An 18,554-nucleotide genomic window follows, 5' to 3' on the forward strand; every position below is an offset into this window, starting at 1 on the left:
TATGAGTTCTCCCAAAAATATTGAAATTTGTTTAACAAAGTATCAAAAAAACTAAAATTTGAATTTTGAAACGACCGTTAAAAATATCAAAATTTTTCGACCATAGCTAAGAACAGGTTTACGTTATTATATAAGGACAAAAACTCATATTCAAATAACTACAGATATATTTTAAGTAATACAATTGTTTTATTAGAATATTTTCAAAAATATGTTTATTTTTTTATCACATTTCGAATTCAAGTGCTCTGAGAGACGATAATGACCTGGGGAATTTTTAATAACTTTTACATTTTTCAACCAATTTTTGTGTTTTTTATCTTTTTGTAACGCTAATTCTGTGTACATTACGATTCTTTGACAATAAAATGCAAAACAAATTGTTTAATGACAAAACTTTTGTGAAAACTGAAAAAATGCATATTTTCCCCTTGTAAATGCATCTTCAAACTTCAGAGCCGTTGCGGCACCAGTTAACGTAGTCCTATTGACCTAATTTTTTGCACGACTTATTTTTATAACCCATAGAACAATTCTAGGGGGGGGGGGCGGCCTTTTTTTCCTTCATACAAGTTTGGAGCACTCTAATATACATACATGTGTAAATATGTAATTGCAATATATATACTGATGTACAAATGTAAGTACAAGTAATTATATATTGTAAAAAAATGTAGTCAAAAGAATCAGTCTACATTTAATCCGATTTACATATGGCAACTTGTAACACACACACATATACATACTTACCTTTTACATACAATTTTGTTTCCAAGCTCTTACATACATACATATGTATGTACATGTGCAAAACAGTTTCTAAGGAAAATTTTACATTTGAATGGATTTAAGTAATTTAAGGGGATTTTGATGATGTTTGTTTGTATATTTCATCTCTCTTCTTTTTGGTGTGCATCCAAATATGATGACATTTATTTTGTATTTTGCATCATTTTTGATATTTTATCATTACATACATATATACATATGTACATATACATAAAATCTTTGTGTTGTATAATCAAATTAAAAGCATAAAGTATCCCTAAAGCTGGTTTTGTTTTCTTACATTTTAAACAATAAGATTAGTAAAGCTAATCTGGTATCTTTTGTAGTAATTTTTGTGATAAATTAGAGATTGTTTTTGTTTTTATTTTAATAACCATGAAAAAGTATTTTGTCATGTAATTTGACTAAAAAGAAGATTTGTTAGTTAAAACTTCCTCCTCTGTTGTAACATGTCAAAATATATGTTCACAGATTTAGAAGGATTCAAAAGGAAGTTTGTTGTAGTAATGAATATGTGTAAGGTCTGGACTATAAATTAGTCTATAGTCTCGACTATAGTATATATAGTCTGTGTCTGGGCTATTGTTCAGTTTATAGTCTAGAATATAGATCAGTCTAAAATCTAGACAAAAGTTTAGTCTAAAGTCTAGACAAAAGTTTAGTCTAAAGTTTTCACTATAGATTTGTCTGCATTTTAGATCAGTCTAAAGTCAGAAATAAATATCAGACTAACGTCAGTACTACACAATGGTCTTTAGTAGGAAATATAAATTAGTTTGTCGCCTGCGCTGTAATCAGTCTATAGACATGACTCTAGATCAATTTACAGTGTTGACTTAAGATCAGCCTATAGTCTCGACAATAGATAAGTATATAGACTTTACTTTGTCTAAATCTGTTCATAATATACACTACAGATCAGGCAATAGTCTGGGTCCGATCTGTAATCAGTATATAGTCTAATTTAGTCTATAGGCCAGTCTATAGATCAGTCTATAGTCTAAATAATATCAGTCGATAACCTGACTTTAGTCGGGACTATATTTAGATCAGTTTATAGTCTGGACTATAGATCTGACTATAGTTGAGACTATAGATCTGTCTATAGTTGAGACTATAGATCTGTCTATAGTTGAGACTATAGATCTGTCTATAGTTGAGACTATAAATCTGTCTATAGTTGATACTATAGATCTGTCTATAGTTGAGACTATAGATCTGTCTACAGTAAGGACTTTAGTCTAAAATTTGGAATATAGAACAGTCTATTCTTTGGACTATCGATCAGTCTATAGTCTGGACTATAGATCAGTCTATAGTCTGGACTATAGATCAGTCTATAGTCTGGACTATAGATCAGTCTATAGTGTGAACTATAGATCAGTCTATAGTCTAGGCTATAGATCAGTCTATAGTCTGGGCTATAGATCAGTCTTTAGTCTGGACTATAGATCAGTCTATAGACTGGACAATAGATCAGTCTATAGTCTGGACTTTAGATAAGTTTATAGTCTGGACTATAGATCAGTCTATAGTCTTTAATATTGATCAGTTTATAGTGTGAACTATAGATAAGTCTATAGTCTGGAGTATAGAGCAGTGTATAGTCTCTAGTAGAGATCAGTCTATAGTCTGGGCTATTGATCAGTCTATAGTCTAGATTATAGATCAGTCTATATTCTAGACTATAGATCAGTTTATAGTCTAGACTATAGATCAATCTATAGTCTAGACTATAGATCAGTATATATTCTAGACTATAGTTCATTCTATAGCCTGGACTATAGATCAGTTTATAGTCTGGACTATAGATCAGTCTATAGTCTGGACTATAATTCAGTCTATAGTCTGGACTATAGATCAGTCTATAGTCTAAACTATAGATCGGTCTATAGTCTGGACTATAGATCAGTCTATAGTCTATTGATCAGTTTAAATTCTGGACTATAGTTCGGCCTATAGTCTGATCTATATAATAGTCTACAGTCTGGGTCATAGATCAGTCTATAGTCTCTATTATAGATATAGTCTAGGCAATAAACTATCACTAAAATGAAACTAGTTTTTATAATTTTTAAAGTTTACCATTTGTTTAAAAGCCATTTGAAAATAAAAACTAAATTAAATTTGGCAGCAACAGTTTTATCTTTTAATCACCCTAACTTACTGGCAAAAAAGAAAAATCACAATAGTTTTCTTAAAAAAAAAAAATACTTTTAACTACTTTTAAATACAAAATTTAAAAAAAAATCTAATAAATAATTTTGCAACACATTTCACACTAATTATGCATATAAATCGGTCTTATATCCAAGAAATCCAAATTATCTTTCACCTTTTCCGTATGATGAACCGTATGATTAAGATTTGTGGGTGCTACATAGCCCAAAGCACGACCACGTGGTGATATAACTAAGTGAGCATAGTTTTGTGAAGACCCCTGATATGAGACCACCGAAGGAGCAGCATCAATTATTAAAGTCTGCTGTATAATCGGTTGTGAGGAAATCGAAGAGAGAAGGCAGATGAAAGACAGCAGAAGTAGGCTTACAACAGTATGAACACAATTTAACTATAAGATGAATAATTTATTAGGAATTTTTTTTAATTGTTATAGTTTTAAAATGTTTTTGGTTTTATTTTAAAACAACTTACTTTATTCATGTTGCTGGATTGAAAGTGCTTTATAGACTGTTTATTATAATAATAAGAGTCATTTAACAGTTTGTACTTTAATATTTCTTTTACTTGTTTTTGTTATTTGTCTTATTTCTTTTTTCACAAGATACTCAAGAGGTACTTTTAGGAATTGAGTGATTTACTTTAACAGAAAAAAATCATATAAAAAAAAAAAAAAATAGAAGGTGTGTGTGCTCACAATTATTTACGTAAATAATAGCAACAATTTTTATATGAAGCATAAAACAACTACAACAAATAATTGTAGTAAATAGTAAGAAATACAAAAACAACAATAATAATAATAATACTCCAGCAAAATCTTTACAAATCCATAACAACCCGCAACAAAAGTATTATTTTTTTTCATTATATATATTTTTTTATTTATTTACAAAATATTGAAAAAAAGTGAAGGTTGTATATAAAATAAAAAAAATAATAATACTGGTGTGTTAATTTAAACATAAGAAAAATAATTCAGAAACAATCTTAAATACTTGAAGGTGGTAGTCGAATTTGAAGAAACTGTATTTAAATTTATTGAAAATATATTTATAAGAGAAGCTAAAATTCTAGACATTATTCAATTTTATAAAAGGTTTATTTATAAAATAAAAAATTTGTTTATGAATAAGACCTTAGTTATTTAAATAGGAAACGAAATAAGATCATGTTGATTCATAGCAGTAAAGGGTATCTTAAGTTATTTTTCACAGTGTAGACACTATTCAGAACTGATGTTTTACTCCCTTATTCACAAACAATAATTTCATTTTATTAATGGTTTATAAATTAGATTTTGTCTGAAAATTCTGTTTCATAAACCATTTATAAAACAGGAAACAAAATAAGATCATGTTGATTCATAGCCATAAAAGATATCTTAATATTTTTCTCAGTGTAGACACTATTCAGGACTGATGTTTTACTGCCTTATTCACAAACAAAGATTTCATTTTATTAATGGTTTATAAATTAGATTTTCTCTGAAAATTCTGTTTTATAAACCATTTTTAAAACAGGAAACAAAATAAGATCATGTTGATTCATAGCCATGAAAGATATCTTAATATTTTTTCTCTGTGTAGACACTATTCAGGACTGATGTTTTACTCCCTTATTCACAAACAAAGATTTCATTTTATTAATGGTTTATAAATTAGGTTTTGTCTGAAAATTCTGTTTTATAAACCATTTATAAAACAAGTAAAATATTATAGCCGGGGGAGGCTGACCATATAACAACCCTTCAACTGTTAGAAAAATAAAATATGATTAAGTTTTAATAATAAAGCATTTAAGTTGAATTGTATCTTGCCTCAGATGTATTTAAGCCATTTATAGTTGAAAAAGACCTATTCGGGGGTTCAGTTGTATGGGGTCTTGGTGAAAAAATGGACCGATCATAAACGTCCCTGGGACAGTGAAAGATCATGTAACAAATTTCATTGCATTATCTTCAAAATTGTAACCTGTAGTCTGATTACAATGTTTACATGGATGAACAGACAGACAGATAGATAGACAGACGGACGGACATAGCTAAATCGTATCAGAATCGAATGATTCTAAGCCGATTGGTATACAGTAAGGTGGGTAAAAGACCAACATTATTGCTTGTAAGAAACATACTATTGTGTATCTAATTTCATAGCTATACTTTAAGCCAGTAATTTGCTTATGAGACAATATCTAAAGGGTGCCTTGTATGGGGGTAGGCTCAGTTATGGACTCATTATCAAAAAATTCGATTGAGACATTTATGCTCATAAGAAACATACTTGTCTGGAATTTCACACCGTAAATTGATGCCAGTAGAGAGCGTTAAAGTCATTTTCTGAGGGGGAACTTATATGGGGGTAGGGTTAATTCTAAACCGATCATCATAAAATACGGTAAATAGAAACATACTTATATAGAATTTCAACGATAAACCCGTATTTTAAAGCAGCCAGTAATGGGCGTTAAAGACAGATTTTGGTTCATATAAGACTTATTTCTTTCAAATTTCAAAACAGTTGTGACAGTTAAAGCTATTTTTTGCGGGCCACTTGTATGGGAGCTATACGAAAACGTAGCCCATTTTCAATACCAAACAAACCTTACCTATAGGGAATGGTAGATCGTCTTAAAATTCCATTAGGATCCAGAATATTGTGTGGGTTTTGATAAAAATGTTGTTTGTGAATAAGGGGGTTAAACAATATCCCGGAACTTGACAATGCTCGATTTAAAAAAAATTTAAATTTCATTATTTTAAAATGTTAAACTATAGTTTCGAAACTTTTAAAAAAATAGGCCCGTGTATGGCATACATAGGTTCGAAATCGCCTCTGATTGTATTAGACTCGTCACATTGCGAAGGAAAGTGTTTGTGGAAGAAAATTTTCGCAAGTAAGACTGAAAATCTTCTTTGGATTCGGCACATTACAAAGGCAAGTGTCTTTGAAAAAAAATATATCTGTTCCGATAAACTATTAAAAAGTGACTGATTGATAGGTTCGATTGAAAGGAGCAAGTATAAAAGAAAAAATATCCACTATCCTATCCGCTCATTTTCATGGAAGGAGAAAACATCGAAATCTAAGTATGAAGCAAATCTGTTCCGGTGAAATAGTCAATGATGAAAACTTCTTTTAAACTTCCACTCCAACTCCAAATTTATTAGAAGTCTGAAAGTCATTAAGAAAAAAATAAAAATCGATTAGACTTTAGTTTACTACGAAGGCAATCAGTTCCGATTAAAGAGTCGTCGAAAGTGTGTTATTATCAACCTTTTTTCCAGATTATAACTAATTTGGTATTAGTATGATAGGTCTTAAGAGCTAGCGGTCAAGCAACATTCGGCTTATTAGGAGGCAAAATATAAGAGATGAAAGACAGATTCGATAATCGAGTCATTGAAATCTGCCTAAAAGATTTTTAGGAGCATTCAATAGCAGTTCGTCTTGGATTCAATTCATCTGGCATAAGAACGAAAGATCTTAGAATGAAACAATTGAGAAGCATTTGGCGTATTCGAATGGAAAGTGTAAGCGTGCTTTTCTAACCAGTCAAAAGGTTTTACGAAGAATAGATCTCAGCAACCTACATAGAGCTGTGACTTTGTATAAGAGACTCCATGAATGAAGTGACTAGTATTTCTCCGGTCGTTAGGAAGTATATTGATAATTTTTCATTAAAAATGGAAAAAGTGTTTTGGAAAGATATTGCAGGATGTTATCCTTTTAGCATGTAGTGACATCAAATTCTAAAAAAATACGTAATTTTTTTTTTGAAATAACCATTTACCGTATGTGTGAACTCAAAAAAAAAAAACGCTCTAAATTGAGAAAAATTAAAAAAAAATCTTGGGACAGCGGTGTTCCGTATACGTGAAAAAGTTTATGCAATCTGAATTGTATTGAATGAAAGACATTTGTTTTGTCGTGGGAACGAAGAACCTTAGCAGTTCCATTTTCAAAAGATAAGAGCTTTTTAGAGCAAAACAACTTCTATTCTAATAACAAAATATACTGAGATTTAATTCTATTCAGTTTAAAATTTATTTATATCAGAAACGGATTTTGGATCTTACATAATCGATCTGAAACAACGATCTATTTCAAATATACATTATTCATACCACAACAGATAATTCTCATTAAGTGAAGAATATTTTTGCAATATATGAGTTTTACTCAAGAACGATTCGAGCTTAAATCAAGCACATATTGGGATTAATTGAATCTTTTAAATTCTTAAATAAATCATATCAAATAAACTATGCATTTGAGCAGAAATTAAACAAAAATTACTCAAAATATGTATATTGCGAGATCACTTTGATCATAAAAGCACTCAAAATAGGGGTTCCTTCCTTATCCTTTCTTGAATCAACTATTTTGTACTTGACATCGGTTTTTAAAAGTAGGAGTTAATCGATTTAATTAAGCAATAGCATCTGTAGTTGCTATTGCTTAATTAAATTAATTAAATGTAATGCTAATGGTATACACATGATCAAGTTTTTGCTTGATCTATTATAGCGTACAAAACAAACTGATATCTATATATAATGGCAAAACAAATCAAAGAAATAAGTGCTAATAACCAACTTATTACTCAGCATATTGAGTCAACTTTAAACCATTAAAAAAACCAACCAGCCAGGTATCCAGCAACCAAACAAAAGAGCGAGCAATTGTAACATAAACCAAAGCAAAATAATAGCAAATAGAGCATTGGCAGCAGCTCTCTAGCTATAGCAGTAGCAGCAACGGCAGCAGCATTTTATTTAGGCTGGAACTACTATTAACTAACGTTGGTTTCAAATTAAAGACACACATTTCAATATTAGTGCAATTGAAACCAACGCCAACCAAGTGATTTTTTTTGTTTGGCAAAACGTTAAAAAATAATAACAAATAGTTGAGTAATTAATTGTTGAACAAACAAACAACAACTAAAGAAATTTTAACAACCTTTAAATATAAAAAAAACTTCACACATTTTTTGTTGCTGAAATTTTGAGTTTAACATTAAAAAAAAATATTTAATTTAATTATAAATGTTTTTTAAACTAAATGATCATGCCAATTTGTGAGAATAATTCAAGGAACTTTAATAATTTATAATTGAATTATAAAAATTTTTATATAAATAAAAAACATAAATTGCGAAATGTAATTAGTTTCTGCTATAAGTTGCCATAAAGAAGATTTTGTCAAAGACGAGATGGTTAGTAGTAGTAGTTAAAGTTTGTAATAAAAAATAAACAAAATTTTTAAATATTTTGTTAAAATGTTTTCAGTTGCAATTAATGTATTTACTACTTGCTGCAGTTGCTTGTCAAGCGGGTTTGCTGTATCCTGAGATACCAATTACCTCAGCCATTACAAATGTTCACTCTCCTACGGCTATATCACATCAATCAATTACTCATATTCACACCAAAGATCCCCAGTTGTTGGTTAAGCCCGCGGATTATATTTTAGCCAAGGAACCTTTAACCACCCATCACAAGGAAAGTACACATCTGGATAATATAGTATTATCTTCTACTGCTACTTCAACCGAAAATGAAGAGTTTGATTATATTAAATCATCTGACTTTGATACTGCTTCACCCTCTATTAGTTATAAGGATAATACCCCTGTGCTCACTAGTTACTCACATACACCAGCCCATTTAACATATGCTGCTCGTCCTATAGTATACAAAATGTTACCTCAACATAAAATATCGGTTCTTAACAGAAGATATGAAGAATTACTTTCTAGTCCTAGACTTAAGTTTTATAATAAGTAGCAAAATTTAAGTTTTAATATTTTAATATAATTGTAACGACTGATTATTTCCATCAATAAGGTTTCTCATTAAGGAAATCGTGCAATTATATCTTTAATCAAAAAAAAAAAAAATATATATATATATATATTTTTCTTGTAGTTCAGTTGTACTTCAATTCAGTTCTAGTTCTAGTTTAGTTCTAGTTCAGTTCTAGTTTAGTTCTAGTTCAGTTCTATTTCAGTTCCAGTTCAGTTCTAGTTCAGTTCTAGTTCAGTTTTAGTTCAGTTCTAGTTTAGTTCTAGTTTAGTTCTAGTTCAGTTCTAGTTCAGTTCTAGTTTAGTTCTAGTTCAGTTCTAGTTTAGTTCTAGTTCAGTTCAAGTTCAGTTCTAGTTCAGTTCTAGTTCAGTTCTAGTTCAGTTCTAGTTCAGTTCTAGTTCAGTTCTAGTTCAGTTCTAGTTCAGTTCTAGTTCAGTTCTAGTTCAGTTCTAGTTCAGTTCTAGTTCAGTTCTAGTTCAGTTCTAGTTCAGTTCTAGTTCAGTTCTAGTTCAGTTCTAGTTCAGTTCTAGTTCAGTTATAGTTCAGTTTTAGTGCAGTTGCACTTCAGTTTTATATTCCATCGAAAATGGATGTTCTTATTAAGAATCTAAAATCGAAATATAACCTTAAATGACGCTCTAATTGGGAAAGTAATCAAAGTTTGTGTTATTTTATTTAACGTGTTCTTATTTATTATCGAAAATTGATCAACAACAAATGTTTTAACAAAAACCTTAAATCGATTATTCACTCATTGTAATCCTTAATGAATATAAAAAGATTTAACAACGGGAGTAGCATGAACTACAGGAACTACAGATTTAACTACTGGAGTAACAACAGTTTTTTGGTGATGAGTTATGGCATGACTTTGATGGGATACAGCGTGATTGACAATGGGCTGGGAAACAGTTTTTACTACAGGAACGGCAGTTTCTACAGTCTTGATAACGGGAGCAGCGGCAGCATAAGTATGGACTACTGGAGTGGCTACAGTTTTAACTACAGGGACAACAGGTTCAACAGTTTTGACTATAGGAGCAGCTTCAGCATAGGTGTGATGAACAACTGGAGTAACAACAGTTTTTGCAACGGGAGCGGCATGATAAGAGTGTACAGTTTTGACAACAGGAGCGGCATGATAAGTTTTGATGACGGGAGCAGCGGCAGCATAAGTATGTACAACAGGAGCGGCAACAGTTTTCACTACTGGAGTAACAATATGTGCTTTGCTATGGACTTGAGAGAAACTCTGATGGGAAACTGCAGAGGGTACAGTGTGAGCCACTTTAGTTACCACAGGTTGAACAACATGAGTTTCAGCCACAAAACCTGGAGCTGCCACAGCAACGGCAATCAAAGCTAAGAAGGAAACCTAAATAAGATTTTAACGATAAATCAAAATAAATAAAATAAATCTGAATTAAAAATGTAACTGAAACTTACCAATTTGAACATTTTATTTTTTATTCGATGAACTTTAAATTAAAGTCTGTTATTTACTTGAAAACACCTTAAAAGTGTATGATGTTGGATAAACATTTTTTGCCATTTTTATACAAGTTTGCTTTTTTTTTTAATAAATGTATTAAAAATCCTTGCAATTTACAAATTATTAATTGTTAATAATTTGTTTAAATCATGACCTTAAAGTATTATCAAATAATACCAAACATTTAAAAAACTTAATATCCATTTGCTATCAATAACAATTTGAAACAAATTTCCAAAAAAAAAAATTGCTCACAACATTGAACTTGAACCTGAATAAATTTCGATGAAAATAAAAAAGGTTAATTTTCTTAAGCCCACAATCAATCAATTGCCTATAAACGTTACTTATTTTTAAATTGCTATTTTATGATTATTATTTTTTATTTAACTGTTATTCAATTAACAATAGTAGTCTAATTAACCATTGCACTGCGGGTGTTCAATTCATTTACAAAAAAATTATTCAAAATATGTTTTAAATTTGTAATGAAAATAAACAAAATATGAAATCATTATTATGTTGGCTACTGGTTTATTTTTTTTGTATGATACATAAATCTTTGTTAAACTTTTTATTGTCTATTAATCTGCGTTTTTTGCAATCAAAATTTTTTAAAAGGGTATTTTTTTAATTGTATTAAAGTGTTGTTCCATTACTGCTAATGATTGTTTTTGTGCAATTAATTATGAAATTAAAAAAATTTAATTTAATGTGTAGAGTTGCTTTTGTTTGTTTTTCAAGCCGGAAGGAAGAGAATGTGTTGGCCAATGCTTGATTAGGGTGGTACCTTCTTCAAGAGCTCAGTTTAAGTTATATTCTACTAGTTTTTTAGTTCTAGTTTAGTTCTAGTTCAGTTCTAGTTCAGTTCTAGTTCAGTTCTAGTTCAGTTCTAGTTCAGTTCTAGTTCAGTTCTAGATCAGTTCTAGTTCAGTTCTAGTTCAGTTCTAGTTCAGTTCTAGTTCAATTCTAGTTTAGTTCTAGTTCAGTTCTAGTTCAGTTCTAGTTCAGTTCTAGTTCAGTTCTAGTTCAGTTCTAGTTCAGTTCTAGTTCAGTTCTAGTTCAGTTCTAATTCAGATCTAGTACAGTTTAAGTTTAGTGCTAGTTTATTTATTTAGATTAGATTTTTAAGATTTAAGTTTTTTAACTTCTTTGATAAATTAATTAAATTTTGAAAGAAGTTGTGGGTAATCACGATATATGCTCATTTTACAATATAAATGTTTTTTATCGAATTTAGTTTTTTTTCTAATTTTTTGAACCGAAAAAATTAAAGGAAATTATTGGCAATAAATTTTAATGCATTTTAACGTAGTTATAACCTATTTAAGTTTTTCATGTTTGTTAACCAAAAAATCGATTTTTGGAAAATGTTCGGATTACAAAATATGTTTCATATTTAATGTTTTATGTTAAGGAAGTTATGTGCGAAAAAAGGTTTTTTGGATTAAATAATTAATTTTTGATGACTTTTAAGATTTGTTAAATAAATTTTTTATTATAATTATATTAACTAAACAACGAACAAATCATTTTGCCAACTGTCTTTAACAATTCAATAACTTAATGATGGAAACTATAAGTGGCGGGAAGTACAGTTTTGTGCACAACAGGGGCAGCATGGACTACAGGTACAGAGTGTACTACGGGAGCAGCAGCATAGGTGTGAACAACAGGAGCTGACTTGACATATTCATGGACAACAGGAGCGGCGTGAACAACAGGGGCAGTCTTGACCACAGACACAACAGGGGCGGTATGAACAGTAGTCTTTACGACAGGTGTAACAACGGGGGTAACCATAGCCTTGTTGTGATAACGGGTAATACTTTGATGTGACACAGCCGAGGGAGCCGAATGAACAACAGAGCCAACCTTAGCTAAGACAGGTTCCTGGACAACATGATGGGTTTCAATGAGTCCAGCGCTGACAGTAGCCAAACAGAAGAGGGCAATGCAAGCAATCTAATAGGAAATTAATATTATTAATAATTTTTCGTAAAAAAAACATTTTCTTAAAAATAACTTACAGATTTGTACATGTTTATTAAGTTTAGCTGAAGTTGTATGTTTTTAAGAGTTTACAGATAACTGTTGAAATTGTTAACAAATTTATTTGTTTTTATACTCTTTTAATGTTCAAGTCTTTAATGTATCAGCACAGTCTTTGAGATTTGTTACAATCATAAAAATCCCTTTAATTACTGCACGCATTTGCTTAAGTTTGAGACAGGTTTATTGACCTTCGTTTGTATTATAGGTGATTAATTTGTGTTAACAAGCATGCACACCTTAATACAATTTAATGTTCGATCTGAAAACGCATTTATTTGCGTTTAATGAAGTAGTTATTCATAATGATTAGAGACTGCATGATTATGTTTTGGGTGAAGCTGATACAGAATAGAAAAATGTAATTATTATTTTGTAGTCTAGACTACAGATCACCTTATAATCTGGACCATAGATCAGCCTATAGTCTGTTATATAGATCAGTCTATAATGTGGATTATACATCTGTCTATAGTTTGCATTATAGTACACTCTTGGCTATAGATCAGTGTATAGTTTTGATTGGTGATCGGTAAAAAGTCTTGATTATAAATTACTTATAAGTTTTGACTAAAGATCGGTCTACAATCTTGAGTACAGATCAGTCTAATGTCTGCATTATAGTTATTACTATACATCAGTCTATATTCTTGAATACATTATAAATTATTGGACTATCATGATTCGAGATAATTCTATAGTTTTGACTGTAGATCAGTAAATAGTCTTGTGTATAATTTTGAAAAATAGTCTTGACTATATATGAGCCTTCTGTTTTGACTATAGATCAATCTTTTATCTTGAAAACAGATCAGTCTATCGTCTCAAATATGGATCTTGAATACATTATAAATCTGTATATAGTTTTATTTATGGAACAGTCTTGATTATAGATCTGTCTATAGTTTTGACTATAGATCAGTAAATAGTCGATCAGTTTATGTCTAGTTTGTAGATCAGTTTATAGCCTAGCCTATAGTCTGGTCAATAGATTAGTCTACAGTCTGGTCTGTAGAGCAGCTGATATGCTTAGTCTAGAGTTTTGACTATAGATTAGTTTATAGTCTGACAACAGTCTTATCAGTACAATGTCTTGATTTTATATCAGTTTATAGTCTTGATTATAGATCACTTCATATTCCTGACTCCAAGTATGTCTATAGTCTACACTATAATTCAATCTATAGTGGATCATCTTGACCATAGTCTTGACTCTAGATTGGACAATAGTCTTGACTATAGATCAGTCTGGAGTCTTGACTCTAGATCGGTTTATAGTCTTAACTTTAGATCAGTCTATTGTACAATTTATAAAAATATAACCTTTTTTAAACATATTTTAACTTTTGTTGAGGTCAATAAACCAGCTTCAACGTAAATAAATGTCTTTTGTAAACATGGTCACACTTAAACATAAAAGTATATCTTTGAAACATAAAAAGTATAAAAACAAACGATCTTTTCAAATAAAGCAACAGTTACCTGCGAACTTTTAAACGTAAAACAAATCAACCTAAACCAATTAAACATGTACAAATCTGTAAGTTATTCAATATAATATTCAATATTATAAAAAGTTTCTAAAATGTATCCTAATTCTGTTTTTCTTTAAATAAGATTGCTTGCATTGCCCTCTTCTGCTTGGCTACTGTCAGCGCTGGTCTCATTGAAACTCATCATGTTGTCCAGGAACCTGTCTTAGCTAAGGTTGGCTCTGTTGTTCATTCTGCTCCATCGGCGGTATCGCATCAAAGTATTACCCGCTATCACAATAAGGCTGTTGTTACTCCAGTTGTCACTCCCGTTGTAAAGACTACCGTTCATGCTGCCCCTGTTGTGTCTGTGGTCAAGACTGCTCCTGTTGTTCATGCCGCTCCTGTTGTTCATGAATATGTCAAGTCGGCTCCTGTTGTTCACACCTATGCTGCTGCTCCTGTAGTACACTCTGTACCTGTGGTCCATGCTGCACCTGTTTTACACAAAACTGTACTTCCCGCCTCTTATAGTTTCCATCATTAAGTTCCTAGATGGCAGAAAACCTTTGTGATATGATTTGTTTGTTATTTATTAAAATGGACTGGAATAAAAAAATTTACTTATTTAATTCAATTGTGTTTTGTTGTAATGTCTGTGGAATGAAATCATGGATCTGGTATACGGATTTTGAAAGGGTTTCTTGTTTTAATATACTGTTTTAGTCTCTCTCATTGTCAAAATATTAATTTGTATAATTTTTATCTCTTATTACTTAAAATTACTTTGACGAGAAAGGAACCTGTTAGCCTGAGACTAATATGGTAATACTAAGTTTATTTAGAAGATGTCAAATCCTGAAAATATCTGTTATCGTTTGAATTTTCTATTCTAGTGTAATCGTACTTTAATTAGATCATTTTCAAATGAAACTGATCTTACATGGTTCTGGTTTTTCGAATTTTGTATAGTGTTATTTAGAAGAATGTTTTCGGTTTTTAGTTGAATGTTTTAGGACGAGTTGACATGATCAATTACAGATCGATCCTCAAAAAACTTTATAAGATATATAGGGTTCCTAAAAAAGTTGCTTTTATTACTGACGCTTTTAGTAAGTTGTGGGTATAAAAGTCATTTTCTGATTGAGACCTTTTATTGGAGGTAGGATCAATTATGAACTGATCATTAGAAAGAAATAAATTTGGTTTTACTGAGGATATGATCAATTACAGTTCGATCCTCAAAAAAACTACATTAGAGACATAAAGGGTTCCTATAAATGTTGCTTTTATTTCAGTCACTTTTCGTCATTTGTGAGTTTAAAATTTATTTTCTGATTGAGTCTATATATTGAGAATAGGATCAATAATGAGGTGATCAATCAAAAAATTGAAAAATAGTTCATGGCAAGAATAAAACCCGGAGCCATGAGAATCATAAAGCAGCACATAAAAGCTGATAAATGGATTAAAGTCCATGTTTTAAAGCCGTGTTTTATAGATGATATGATCGATTACAGATCGATCATATAAACATTTTATTAGAGAGACATTTTTCGTTTGTTTTGTGTGTAAAATTCATTTTCTGATTGAGATCTTATATTGCTGATAAGATCAATTTTGAACTGATCGTCAGAAAGAAAGAAATTGGGTCAGTTGTGAGTGTAAAACTCATTTTCTGATTGAGGCTTTATACTGGGGATCCGATCAATTATGAACTGATCACTTGAGTATGATAAAGCAGCACATGAAAGTTGGTGAGAGGATTAAAGTCCAAGAGATTATATTTACCTAAGCTTTTACTAAACTATTTCAAATCGTTAGAAAAAGTGATATAAGTTTTCTATAAAACAAGTTCTTTAAGTTCATCAATTGTATACCAAAGTTCTACAATCAATTATACGATCTTTCTTTGGGCACGACTTTTGAAAACTTAACATTTGGAAAACATTATGATATCATTGAAGACAAGTGTTTAGAGTTAAACTTAACTAATCTGATCCGGCCAAATTTTTTTAAATAATTTAAATTTTAAAGAAAATGTTTTTTCTTTCAATTATTTTGTTTATTTCATACAATTAACTAACAATGAACAAATATCATATCACAACTAATCCTTGTCTTTAACAAATTACTCCTAATGATGATAAGAGTGAACAGCATGTACTACGGGAGCAGCATGAACAACTGGAGCGGAGTGTACAACGGGAACAGAGTGTACAACTGGAGCAGCCTCATAAGTATGAACAACGGGAGCAGATTTTACCACAGACACAACAGGAGCAGCATGAACAGTTGTCTTAACTACGGGTGTAACAACAGGAGTAACAACAGCTTTGTTGTGGTAACGGGTAAAACTTTGATGAGACACAGCCGAGGGAGCTGAATGTACTACAGATCCCACCTTGGCTAGGACAGGTTCCTGGACAACATGATGAGTTTCAAGAATGCCAGCGCTGACGGTAGCCAAGCAGAAGAGAGCAATGCAAGCAATCTTAAAAAAAAAAAAACAAGAGAAAATTTTTTTGTAAATTTATGCTTTCCCAGCAGATGAAAATACTTACAGATTTGTACATGTTTAAGGATTTTAGTTGATTTTGTTTTGTGTTTAAAAGTTTGCAAGAAACTAATGATGTTTTCGAAATACTCCTTAGCTTATATAGTTAATCTAAAAACAGAATCATAAACCACCTGGAAATGTCACTTTTTTAACAAATCCCTTTAAAAAACACTCTTAACTTAAGTGTTTGTTTGGCCTTCATTACCTCTGTATGTTGTATTATGAGCGTGAGCATTAATGTTGTAGACAATAATTCACTGCTGCTCACACATACTCACTTTCGTAGTAAAACATTAATGACGGGAATAAAAAAAAATTAACAAAATTATTTGTTTTGGCCATAAACCTAAATTGTTAAATGTTATAGCTGACGAAGGTTGTACGTACACAGATTATGAAGTGTTGTTCTTGTTTTTTTTCTATACAAACTACGTCAATTGTCGATAATCAATTGTGCTGCGTTGTTATGCTTAACAAGAATGAAAAATTGAAAATTACTTAAAACATTTGATCTGTTTATTCTGGTTTGAAATTCTGGGTGTATCACAGTTAATAGGATTACGTTGAAATGAAAAAAAAACTTGTTGTCTTAATAAAGTTCAAGTTCAGTGTAGGTGTTTGTACTTACTTTCCCTATAATTCATTGGGACTATAAATTGTTTGTTAAGATTTGTTTAAATTATCAGTTTCTTTTGAGTTTTCGAAATAAACATTTCGTTTCTTTAACTAATTTGCAAAATGTTCAAATTTGTAAGTATTTTTTTTTGTTAATTAAATTAAAAACAAAAAAATATTAGTATAATTTCTAAATTTCTCAGGTTGCCTTCTTTGCCTGCATCTCTGTTGCTTTGGCTGCTCCCGGTTTATTGGCTGAACATCATACTATTGTTCAAGAACCTGTGTTGGCTAAGGTTGGCTCTGTTGTTCATTCTGCTCCCTCGGCTGTATCCCATCAAAGTTTCACTCGTGTTCACAACAAAGCTGTTGTTTCACCCGTTGTTGCCCCCGTTGTCAAGACCACTGTACATGCTGTAGAACCTGTTGTGCCAGTTTTGAAGACTGTTGAAACTCCTGTCGTTCACAGTGTTCATGCTGCTCCAGTTGTTAAGACTGTTGAAACTCCTGTCGTTCACAGCGTACATGCTGCTCCTGTTGTCCCTGTTGTAAAGACTGTTCACACTCCCGTTGTCAGTCATGCTGTAGCCCATCAATCTCATGTTCAAATTCACTCAAATGCTGCTCTCGTTACTCCGGTTGTTAAGTCAGTTGTAGCTCCCGTTGTTCCAGTCGTTCATGCTGCCCCCGTTGCTCATGTTTTCCATCATTAAATGAATGTTTTAAGTGTTTAGCAATTGAATTTTATGTTTTAATAAAAAAACTTTGAAGATAATACCCAATGTGTTTTTTGAGTTCTAGAAGTTTTCTGGCTACTCTATGTTTTCTAAATTTTAATAAGAAATTTAAATCAATGATAAATGTAAAACAAATAAGTTAAATCAAACTTACTAAAATTTTTCCAAATTAAACAAAATCGGACAAAAATCAATTAAAAAAAGAAACATTGAGTTTAAAACATTTTCCTAAAATGCACTTTTGTACTTGCATTGAATATTGTTATCAAATAAAATCATTCAAAAAGTATAATTTAAATCCTAGAATTAAATTTTTATGACTTCATAGACTTTAGTTATTTCTATAATATAATCGATTGTCTAATACAGGCAAGTTTGGTATATAGAATAGTCGGTAGCCTAGTCTATATTCCAGTGTATAGTGTAGTTTATAGACTAGTCTATAGTATAGTCCTTAGTCTAGCTTTAGTCTATTGTTTAATCTAGTATCTAGCATAATCTTTAGTAGAGACTGAAGACGTGTCATTAGTCTTGTCTCTAGATTAGTACATACTCTAGTCTAGTCTACAGTCTACTCTATAGTCTAGTCTACAGTCTGTTCTATAGTCTAGTCTATAGTTTCTTCTAGTACCTAGATTAGTATATAGTCTAGTCTATGGTTAAGTTTATTATTTAGTCTATAGTTTATTCTATAGTTGAGTCTATAGTTGAGTCTATAGTCTAATCTATAGTCTATAGCCTAGTCTATAGTCTAGTCTATAGTCTAGTCTATAGTCTAGTCTATAGTCTAGTCTATAGTCTATTCTATAGTCTATTCTATAGTCTAGTCTATAGTCTAGTCTATAGT

General features: G+C 30.8%; 7 protein-coding genes across 7 annotated transcripts in view; 3 read left to right on the forward strand and 4 right to left on the reverse strand.

Annotated features, from left to right (window-relative positions):
• Positions 1–2,915: 2,915 nt before the first annotated feature.
• Positions 2,916–3,536, reverse strand: LOC111689472. Its single transcript, XM_023451945.2, has 2 exons — positions 3,445–3,536; positions 2,916–3,361 (listed from the first exon to the last, which is right to left on the reverse strand). The coding sequence occupies exons 1-2, from the start codon at positions 3,451–3,453 to the stop codon at positions 3,071–3,073; spliced, it is 300 nt and encodes a 99-aa protein (XP_023307713.2). The 5' UTR covers positions 3,454–3,536; the 3' UTR covers positions 2,916–3,070.
• Positions 3,537–7,786: 4,250 nt separating this feature from the next.
• Positions 7,787–8,851, forward strand: LOC111689462. Its single transcript, XM_046952824.1, has 2 exons — positions 7,787–8,190; positions 8,264–8,851. The coding sequence occupies exons 1-2, from the start codon at positions 8,188–8,190 to the stop codon at positions 8,759–8,761; spliced, it is 501 nt and encodes a 166-aa protein (XP_046808780.1). The 5' UTR covers positions 7,787–8,187; the 3' UTR covers positions 8,762–8,851.
• Positions 8,852–9,454: 603 nt separating this feature from the next.
• On the reverse strand, positions 9,455–10,293 carry LOC124420373 (larval/pupal cuticle protein H1C-like). Its single transcript, XM_046952953.1, has 2 exons — positions 10,226–10,293; positions 9,455–10,154 (listed from the first exon to the last, which is right to left on the reverse strand). Exons 1-2 carry the CDS (start codon positions 10,235–10,237, stop codon positions 9,543–9,545), a joined length of 624 nt encoding a protein of 207 aa, XP_046808909.1. The 5' UTR covers positions 10,238–10,293; the 3' UTR covers positions 9,455–9,542.
• A 1,430-nt stretch (positions 10,294–11,723) lies between these two features.
• LOC111689463 (pupal cuticle protein G1A-like) lies at positions 11,724–12,352 on the reverse strand. Its single transcript, XM_023451935.2, has 2 exons — positions 12,302–12,352; positions 11,724–12,236 (listed from the first exon to the last, which is right to left on the reverse strand). The coding sequence occupies exons 1-2, from the start codon at positions 12,311–12,313 to the stop codon at positions 11,835–11,837; spliced, it is 414 nt and encodes a 137-aa protein (XP_023307703.2). The 5' UTR covers positions 12,314–12,352; the 3' UTR covers positions 11,724–11,834.
• A 1,459-nt stretch (positions 12,353–13,811) lies between these two features.
• LOC111689470 (A-kinase anchor protein 14-like) lies at positions 13,812–14,421 on the forward strand. Its single transcript, XM_046952955.1, has 2 exons — positions 13,812–13,863; positions 13,941–14,421. Exons 1-2 carry the CDS (start codon positions 13,852–13,854, stop codon positions 14,340–14,342), a joined length of 414 nt encoding a protein of 137 aa, XP_046808911.1. The 5' UTR covers positions 13,812–13,851; the 3' UTR covers positions 14,343–14,421.
• Positions 14,422–15,846: 1,425 nt separating this feature from the next.
• Positions 15,847–16,598, reverse strand: LOC124420374 (A-kinase anchor protein 14-like). Its single transcript, XM_046952956.1, has 2 exons — positions 16,360–16,598; positions 15,847–16,289 (listed from the first exon to the last, which is right to left on the reverse strand). The coding sequence occupies exons 1-2, from the start codon at positions 16,369–16,371 to the stop codon at positions 15,933–15,935; spliced, it is 369 nt and encodes a 122-aa protein (XP_046808912.1). The 5' UTR covers positions 16,372–16,598; the 3' UTR covers positions 15,847–15,932.
• A 438-nt stretch (positions 16,599–17,036) lies between these two features.
• The window catches only part of LOC111689465 (cuticle protein-like), a 12,094-nt gene continuing 10,576 nt past the window's right edge, over positions 17,037–18,554 (forward strand). Inside the window, exons 1-2 of the mRNA XM_023451937.2 lie at positions 17,037–17,105; positions 17,174–17,377. Coding sequence (XP_023307705.2) covers positions 17,094–17,105; positions 17,174–17,377 — 216 coding nt within the window. The 5' untranslated portion in view covers positions 17,037–17,093. The remainder of the gene's footprint in view (positions 17,106–17,173; positions 17,378–18,554) is intronic.

The sequence above is a fragment of the Lucilia cuprina genome, chromosome 5, assembly GCF_022045245.1.
Source record: "Lucilia cuprina isolate Lc7/37 chromosome 5, ASM2204524v1, whole genome shotgun sequence".
NCBI classification, from domain to species: Eukaryota; Metazoa; Arthropoda; class Insecta; order Diptera; family Calliphoridae; genus Lucilia; species Lucilia cuprina.